The 9477-nt window shown below is 46.6% G+C and overlaps 1 protein-coding gene across 1 annotated transcript; it reads left to right on the top strand.

Annotated features, from left to right (window-relative positions):
* The first annotated feature begins 384 nt into the window (after positions 1-384).
* CBLN4 (cerebellin 4 precursor) lies at positions 385-7501 on the top strand. The gene is made up of 3 exons (XM_043553637.1): positions 385-918; positions 4009-4125; positions 6161-7501. The coding sequence occupies exons 1-3, from the start codon at positions 400-402 to the stop codon at positions 6356-6358; spliced, it is 834 nt and encodes a 277-aa protein (XP_043409572.1). The 5' UTR covers positions 385-399; the 3' UTR covers positions 6359-7501.
* The last annotated feature ends 1976 nt before the right edge of the window (positions 7502-9477 follow it).

The raw sequence follows: 9477 nt of genomic DNA on the forward strand, positions 1-9477 counted from the left end.
GGGGAATTTTTGACCAGGCGAAAGTGGGAGTCGCTAGGGTCCGGGTCATGATCGCAGCCTCGCGTTCTTCTCAGTCCGGGAAACACCTTCTGCCTGTGTAATTCGTCCGTGCCGCAAGCCCGACGCGTCCAGGACCGACATCCGCATCGCTCGGCGCCCACCACCCCCCGAGGCTTTTGTTTTGTTTCGCGTTGTTTTGGACAAGCCTCCTTTGTTTTTCCCGCTCCGCCGTCCACCTGGGGGTGCTTGGGTTTGGGGTGAGAATTTATTCCCGTTTTCCTCCTTGAGGTGTGAGTGTGGGGGGCTGGTGACTTTCAGATGTCCAGGAGCCAGGGTGGGTGCGGGGGCCCCAGGTAGGGCTGATTCTTGGGCGGAGGAGGGTGGGGTAGGGGGTTCTGCATGAGCTCCTTAAAGGACAAAGGTAACAGAGCCGGCGAGGGAGCGCGAGCGGAGACTTTGACTTCAGACCACAGAATTGGGGGAAGTGTGCGCGCCGCCGCCGCCGCCGCCCCTGCAGCGCATTCGGTCCAGCCGCGGGCGTCTTCCCGAGCGCCGGGGTCCCGGGGTAGGAGGCGAAGCGCGCGAGCAGAGGCGCCGGCGGGCTGCGGCGGGCTCACGCGGCTCACCATGGGCTCCGGGCGCCGGGCGCTGTCCGTGGTGCCGGCCGTGCTGCTTGCCCTCACCCTGCCGGGGCTGCCCGTCTGGGCGCAGAACGACACGGAGCCTATCGTGCTGGAGGGCAAGTGTCTGGTGGTGTGCGACTCGAACCCGGCCACGGACTCCAAGGGCTCCTCTTCCTCGCCTCTGGGGATCTCGGTCCGGGCGGCCAACTCCAAGGTCGCCTTCTCGGCGGTGCGGAGCACCAACCATGAGCCGTCCGAGATGAGCAACAAGACGCGCATCATTTACTTCGATCAGGTCAGACCCCGAGGGAGGCAGGGTGCCGGGTGTGTGTCTGCATGGTGGCGGAGGACGGGGCGGGGCGGGGCGGGGGGCGAGCTCCCGGCAGCCCGGACCGGGGGCTGCCTGCTCAGGCTCAAGTTGATCTGACTGGGATGTGGGAGATCATTTCGGCACTCGGCTCTCCAAATGCGCCTGGGTCTGAAACTTCTGTCTCTCCCACCACCGCCCCCGCCCCGCATTCCCTCCTGGCCTCTGGAGGAGGCGGCTGGGACAGCGGGAGAGAGGCTGGGAGCGCTGAGCCCAGCAAGGAGAGACAGAGCTCAGGACGAGTTTTCACAGCAACAGGTCCATAGGAGCCCGCGGGAGCCTGGTCCCCGGACCTCGCAATCTCCTGGCCAGAGCCTGCCGCCCCCCCCACCCCCCCCCCGACCCCCCGCTCAGACTCCTCTGCAGGTGCCGCCGAGGCCGTTCCCGCGGTACCCTCGCGGTCTCCGGATGAACGATTGGTTTCCCCGCAGCTAAAGAAGCTTCTCCCCAAAGAGAGCTTCGCGGGTCCACATTCTCTGCAGGGATCTCGCACGTGGCCGGAGAGGGTGGGCAGCAATGGCGTGGGTCAGATCTCGCCCACCTTTCTGCGGGCAGGATCCCCCCCCTCCCCACACACACACACGTTGCAGGCGCCTCTGCAGCCAAAAGCCTTCCTGTGGTACTTGGAGAAAAGTTGTGGAGGCAAGGAGAGGAAGGAAGGGCGGCTGCGGGGAGCTCCCATTGGGAAGCGCTGGGAAACCGCCGCTCCTGCCTCTGCTCCTGTCCTTTCTGAGAATTGCAAATTCCCAGGGAAAGACAGACTGTGGGGTTGAGGGCAGGAGGTGGGGAGGAACTGATGAAATCTGTGGCTTCTGTTTAGCCACCGGGAGCTCTGGGGTTTGGCTGATGAGAAACCACCCCCCCCCCCCCGCCCCCCGCCACCGGGCATCAGCCTAGGTTCCGCAAGGAATCCTAAAACTGAAAACTGACTCCGGGGTTGTAATCTCAACCCTAACAGCACCCAGAGTCTTTTTAGTTCCAGAGGCACTTGTGTAGTTCACAGTTGTATGCGAAGTCACATGTGTAGGAGCACAGGTTAAATGATGCTGCAACATGCGTCTGGGAAGGGATGAGGTGACATTTCCATTCCTTACTTAATTGTTCCTAAGTAATGCACTCTCCAGCTGGCCAGACAGAGAATGCTTCTCTGGGGCTTACTCTCAGATAGCTATAATTTTTAAAGAATTAAGCAGTCCCTTTGGGGTTTTGGTGCAGTATTTTCCATCTTGATGGAAATAAAGTCTAGCACAGCCCTGGGTTATATTTCAATGCATTTAATTAAATGTTGGACGATTGCGGACAGGGTACCGTATGATACGCTGAACGGTGCATTCTTTTCCGTGACCTTTCCGTCAATTAGAAGAGGAGAATGGTTTGTTCTTCTTTTTGGAGAGCCATGCATCGTAGAGACCACAAGACACATTTAGTTATGGATCTCTATGTGCCTGGATGCTCTAATTACAACGTAGAGTCAACATCCAGCCTTATGTGTAGTCAACACTAATCAGCCACTTCCATTACTGCTAATGAATTATGCTACTTGTATCTGATTCAGGAAGTCCCCACTAAGTACCTCAAATTATTTTCAATGTGCTTGAAAAAAATCTTTGCAACATCTCTGTTGGGGAGTGTGGCACAGTGGCGATTGGTTATTGAAAGCTCATTGATCGTCAGGTCAGAGGAAGAAATCTGATGGTTACTTGGAAGAAAGTGAAATCTCAGAATAAAATTACACACATACATGTGTTTTAAGCCAAGGGTTGAGCCTGGCGCATCTGCTTGACCTGTTACTATATTCTGGTGCATTGCTTAGAGGGGATAGTATATTTTTAGGGAGTTATGCAGAAGGCTTAATATTGGCAGGAATATAGCATTGTTGGTGGCCACTGATACAGTAGAAGTGTCTCTTTGTAGGGACGTCTGATTTTGGGGGATGCCAGTTATAGATTTATTTCTTGGAGAGAATTAGATTAAACTCCAGGTATTTTACGACTTCCCAGCCCCAAACATTCCCACTCGCTTTCCCACAGGAAGGGACTTCCTTATGTGACATTTGCAAATTTGGTGTAAAGAGGTCACTTCTTGAGATTCAGAGTTAATTTCATAACCGGTAGAAACAGGCTGCATGTCTTGGAATAAATACAAAGCGCATTGTTGCTTTCTTCGGAAATAGCGCCTTATGTTACTTTTCATTTTTGACCCTTGAAGTTTAAGCAGAGACCAGGTGATTGATAAGAGGATAATGGATAACACTGGCAGGAACAGAAGAAGGCCACCTATTTCACAGCCTGTCTTTATTCATGCTCCACTTTTTGGCAGCCTGCAAAGGCTGAGTCATTGCCAAAATATTGTAATTAAGGCCTAGATGGCACAGCAATGAAAAAATGGCCATGGATCTTGGGAGAGGTTTGGCAGAGGCTCAGGGGAGGGCCAGGCATTCAGATCAGTCTGTGCACTACTCAGTATCATGGATTATGTCACATGGTGGAGGGAGTGCCCGGGCCTCTGTGTGATGTGTCCAGGAATGACTGCAGAGAGCCCATGGATGCCGATTGGCTGTCTTGAAAACGTCACCTCTGGACATTGCAAAGGCTTGTAGAGGATGGGAATATAAATACAGGGCAGATGCCTTTTCTCTGACTCTCAAGGTAAAGCTAATATTTATAAGCCCTCACATGTTATCTAGATGTTTCCAGAGCCATCAGGCCTCGCTGGAAATTGAGGCATGAATGCAAAGCAGTTACTTTTTCTTTTTTTTTTTTCCTCTACCATTTAGAAGACAGAAGAACTTTCCATTACACAAATCTATTTTCCAAGTCACTAAAGAGGAAAGAAGTAGAACACGGTGTTTTATTCTGTATGGTTTCTTAAGCTACTTGTGAAAGAAATAAAGAAGGAGAGAGAGAGAGAGAGAGGAAGAGGGAGGGAGAAAGGGAGGGAGGAAGGAAGGAAGCTTGTCTTAGTTACAGAAGAGAATATTGTAATAATTTACTGTTCTTCATTATTTTTTATTTGTAGATCCTAGTAAATGTGGGTAATTTTTTCACCCTGGAGTCTGTCTTTGTAGCACCAAGAAAAGGAATTTACAGTTTCAGCTTTCATGTAATTAAAGTCTACCAGAGCCAAACAATCCAGGTATGTGTTTTGACCTGTTCCCTCTCTTCCCCCAAGCAACAGTGTTTATTGGCAGCGGTTATGTATTTAAGCGTTTATCTCAAGATGTGTTTTCATTGTAAAAATAAACAACCATCTTTATAGTTTATTTTCAAAACAGTTAATTTCCAGTTTTCTTCTTTATAGCATCCATTAAGGCTATGACAAGAAACATATAGAAAAATAAACAATTGAATTTATTACCGTCCTAACAAGCAACCATTTAAAAAACGTGGCTTAGTAAAAACTCAGTGACACAGATCACTTTCTGAGATCCCGACTTCAGTTAACCCATATGCAAAAATGAATGTGAAGAAAGTTGTAAGACTAGCAGAGCTTTACAAGTATCTATTACATGAAACAAATTCGCTTTTATTGTTAAACTGCGTGAGATACAGTTAACCATTGAAAACAAATCTGTGAAGCAGCAAACTACTCAATATACTTTTTACAAAGGGTGTTCTCTGCGTATGTTTTAAAGAGTTTATCCTCAGTTACTCTGATGCTAGGAAGTTGTTACAGATTTCACTTCCACAGTGAGCAACATATTTTGTGTTGTGCTTTCTCGGGATATGGGCTTGACCTTACACTCAAAGCCTAGCCTATGATACCCAAATATACTAACACCCAATGGCACCGATGCATGTCTGTGGAATTCTAGTATTCTTTTTATCATACACTCAATGTTTGTGTTGTATACTGTCGCCAGGTGAATGATAGATTACAAATTCTTCTCCCACGTTTACATATCCTAGTGAATGGATTTATCATCCACAGATTTAATTAAAGTGCTTTTTTTTTTTTAACACAAAAGGAACGAATATTTAGTAAACAGATTTACTAGTGTGGAAAAGCTTTTCCCAAGCCCCAATATTTAGAAATGTATGTAATATTTAACACAGCATAGTAAAAATTGTAGTGGGGAGAAAAGTGAACACATTTTGAGTTTATTATTTGATAATAATGATGAGTTTATGAATTATTGATTCTTTGCTAATTACCCATCATTAAAATCTTCAGTGGTAGTGGTGATCACTATCATTTTTACGTTTATTTATTTATTTTGAGAGAGAGAGTGAGAGCGAGCAGGAGAGGGGCAGAGAGAGGGAGGGAGAGAATCCCAAGCAGGCTCGCTGTTGTCAGCGCAGAGCCCAACGTGGGCTTGAACTCAAGAACTGTGAGATCATGACCTGAGCCGAAATCAAGAGTCAGACGCTTAGCCAGCTGAGCAACTCGGGCTGCCCGATCACGATTTTTTAATACACATTATCAGGGCAAACAGAAAAAGAGCCCCCCCCCCCCCCAAACACACACATTCCATAATTTTTCAACGTTTATTTATTTTTGGGACAGAGAGAGGCAGAGCATGAACAGGGGAGGGGCAGAGAGAGAGGGAGACACAGAATCGGAAACAGGCTCCAGGCTCTGAGCCATCAGCCCAGAGCCTGACGCGGGGCTCGAACTCACGGACCGCGAGATTGTGACCTGGCTGAAGTCGGACGCTTAACCGACTGCGCCACCCAGGCGCCCCCATAATTTTAAATGAACTGTGGCACTGTCCCTGTTGCAGCTGACTAGTAACTTGAAAGGAAGCTGATAGAATCTTGCTGTATCTGGGTTCATCAGAGCCAAGGACACTGGGCTTCTTTTTACTAATATACTGGGAAGCCTCAGGCTTGCTTTGTTACCGGAAGGTTCTTATCAAATATGACAAGTAAATAAGACCACAAGCTTAAGTTATGTGTTGAAGGGAGGCCAGTTTCCGCGAGGCTAGGCCGCTCTCCATGGGTGGTATCCTTTTGTAGGCATCTCAGGAAATTTCTATGGGAGAAGTTAAAAGTTATTTTAATTAAAAAAAAAAAATCAGCTCAGTGGACCTACTAAGTGCGTAGCCGCCACAGCCAGGATGAATTTACTGAACATCAGCTATTTTACCAGGTCTTTCCTCTTAGGCATTTTTCATTAGCCCCAGCAGATGTTTTCAGTGATTTGGTTTTTTTTTTTTTTCTTCTCGTAGGTTAACCTGATGTTGAATGGAAAGCCGGTAATATCTGCCTTTGCTGGGGACAAAGATGTTACCCGCGAAGCTGCCACTAATGGGGTGCTCCTCTACCTGGATAAGGAGGATAAAGTTTACCTAAAACTGGAGAAAGGTAACTTGGTTGGAGGCTGGCAGTATTCCACGTTCTCTGGCTTTCTGGTGTTTCCCCTATAGGATTTGATCTCTCCGCGATGTTGATCCAGGGGAGGGGTGGCCCACCCCTGAGTTGTTGGAAGATCATTTCCTCATCATCAGCTTGACGTCTTTTATTGGTTTCTCATGGGTGAATATGGATTCTCTTTCAGGATCCTAGGCCTGTCCGAACTGATACACAGTCTCGCAGATGATTTGTGTGTGTGTGTGTGTTTCAGTATACTTGGATGGGGACTCACAGCAGACAATACCTATCTGTGCTCAAGTGTTAACAGTTTAAAAGCTGTCTGCAAGGTTCATTCTGAATTTAATTTCCTGGAATCACTGAATTCGTTGCAGATGTGGCGTTTTCTTTCTTTGTTTCTAAAAGACTGGCGACCGGGTCTTAAGAATTAGAAAACTCTCAAGTTCTGACTGCAATCAACGGTTAGTATGATCCTGCCAAAGAATTGTATGCTGTGTTGATATATTGATTACACTTGTTTTTATTCCTTTGGAACTCGTCTCTTTTGTTCTCTTAAGGTAACTGGGAATTGCTTTTTTCAGTGACTGGCTTTGTGTCTTCTCTACCAATAGGGTAACGAATGGCTTGCCCGCAAATTTACCCTGTGAGATCACCAACATGACTTCCCTTAACAAAAAAGAATGCTTCATAGTTGTATTTTAATTATATATGTGAAAGAGTCATATTTTCCAAATTATATTTTCTAATAGGAAGAATAGATCATAAATCTGACAAGGAAAAAAGTTGCTTCCCCGAGTTCTATCTAAGTGCTCAGCCCCCAGAACCTCCACCAGATCGCCCTCCTCCCTGGGAAATCTTATACTTTCTTGCTCCGCTTGCATTACCATGATTGATAACAGCCACTTTATTAAAAACCTGAGGGATTTTTTTCCCTTAGACCTGACCACTTTATTAACTGGAGATGGGATGCCCCTGTTTTTAATTATACCTATTTTTCAAGCCTTCTGTTGTGTTTGGAAGTATCATCTGGTTTTGCCTTAATTCCTTAAATTGTATATATTTATCTGTTTAGCTAATATTACATCCAAATATCCCATATCTAAACTTAGTGCAATATCTTATTTTGTCTTTTGTACAGGTCATATGAACTCACAAAATTACTTATGTCTCTGTCATAGAATAAAGGTTAATATACGTTAGCCGAATTGTTTTGTCCTTTTGGCTCGGGAAATATGTATTCTATGTGGTTTACTTCCTCTTTCTCACCAACCCTTCTTTCCTTCCCCCCTATCATTTCTTTTTCTGGGAGTTTTTTGTGTTGTTGGTTTTTTTTTTTTTTAATTTTAACGTTTATTTATTATTGAGAGACAGAGAGACACAAAGCATGAGGAGGGGAGGGGCAGAGAGAGGGAGACACAGAATCCGAAGCAGGCTGCAGGCTCCGAGCTGTCAGCACAGAGCCCGACGTGGGGCTCGAACTCACGGACCGTGAGATCATGACCGGAGCCAAAGTCGGACGCTTAACTGACTGAGCCACCCAGGCGCCCCTTTTCTGGGAGTTTTTAAGAAAAGCTTTCTGAATCTGGGGGGAGTGTCCTCTGAATTGGCATAGGAAATCTTTCCTGGGTTTAATCCATTCAAATCCAGGAGTTGTCAGCCTGCCAAAAGAGAATCGATGGACTTAGTAAACTCTTCTTTCGGAATGGACTTACCGTTAGGTAGTCAAGTTGAGAAAATTTGCTAAAATCTCGTCAGAGTGCTCAGTGAGTGAGTGCGTGGTGAGGAGGCTGAAGACCACTCAACGGGAAGACTTGGGGAAAGTTCCGCCCCCTTCACAACACTAAGAGACAGATGGAATATTACGGTGTCTTTTGCGGAGGGACTATTATTATAGATGTCTCATCTGGAGCTCTGGCTCCATTTCCTGGTCTTTTCTCAATTAAAGCAATTAAAGGGGCCCCTTTTGTAGACGGTGGCAGCGAGGAAGGTATTCGAGGACCCTGTGAGAGAAAACACACGGGCAGGTTTTCCAGCATAATTGTGATTAATCACCAAGTCAAAATATTCATTCATCCCAGGGAGACTCTCCTCCTTCCTCAAGAAGAATTAACTGGAGATGTTGGCATTGGATCCTCAGTGTTTTGCTTGGCAAGTTACTCTTCAGCTGGCTTCCAGTCAGAAGCTTTCCTTCTTTGTGACTGTGCTGTGTAAGAAAACAATACTGCACAGGGGACTTCCATCTGGGGACGTGTGGCATCCTCTGAAATACACCTGCTCTAACATAACCTTCCCCCTGGCTCTCTGTATTCAGGGCTTGCGTCTCTACCTTGCAACGGACTGGTTTATACTTGAATAAATATGCTATTAGTCATTGTTTTGGCAAAATGGCTCAAGGGTATTTGCATTAGTAATAGACGCCTGTGATGGACCAGAGAAAAGGTGATGCTTAAACAAAATAGACCAACGTATAAGTGTCTTTATCAACATGCTTGTGGCCATCCTTTGGGGCTTGCTCTGATTTTTCTTGAGTTTTCTGAACAGAAAAGAACATCGGCAAAGGGCTTGACTGTAATTCCTAAGCTCCAGTGTAGATATTTTGGAATGCAAAATCCATTCAAAACCTCCCAGAAAAAATTAATATAAAAAGGCACACAGGGGCACCTGGGTGGCTCAGTTGGTTAAGCATCCCACTTCAGCTGAGGTCACGATCTTGCGGTTCATGGGTTCGAGCCCCGCATTGGGCTGTGTGCTAACAGCTCAGAGCCTGGAGTCTGCTTCGGATTTTGCTCTCTCTCTCTCTCTCTCTCTCTCTCCACCCCTCCCCCGCTTTTCACAGTCTTTCTCTCTCTCACAAATAAGTAAACATTAAAAAAATTAAAAAAAAAAAAGGCACTGAAGCTGTGGCCATCAAGTGTGGGAAGGCACCTGTAACAGGCAGGAGCCCCAGTGGGGAGATCAGACGTCTGATTAATGTGGTCAGAATGAAAGCCTTAGGTTCTTATTCCAAAGCGGGTCTAGCTAATTAGAGCTACCCCGACATCATGGCTGGAAAGGTAAGATTGAAGTGAGGGAACAGAAGGGACAGAATGATTCAGTCCGGGGAGCACAGATTTCGGACAGACACTGGATGGAATTCTACAGCTTTCACTTACCAGCTGTGTGACCTTGGGCAAGT

This window comes from Prionailurus bengalensis, chromosome A3 (assembly GCF_016509475.1).
Source record: "Prionailurus bengalensis isolate Pbe53 chromosome A3, Fcat_Pben_1.1_paternal_pri, whole genome shotgun sequence".
NCBI lineage: Eukaryota > Metazoa > Chordata > Mammalia > Carnivora > Felidae > Prionailurus > Prionailurus bengalensis.

Bases quoted from the DNA above. Each gene is read 5' to 3' on its own strand.
- CBLN4 (XM_043553637.1), top strand. From the start codon at position 400: ATGAGCTCCTTAAAGGACAAAGGTAACAGAGCCGGCGAGGGAGCGCGA. The intron at 919-4,008 runs GTCAGACCCCGA...TTTTATTTGTAG, and splicing joins GCATCATTTACTTCGATCAG to ATCCTAGTAAATGTGGGTAA. The intron at 4,126-6,160 runs GTATGTGTTTTG...TTCTTCTCGTAG, and splicing joins ACCAGAGCCAAACAATCCAG to GTTAACCTGATGTTGAATGG.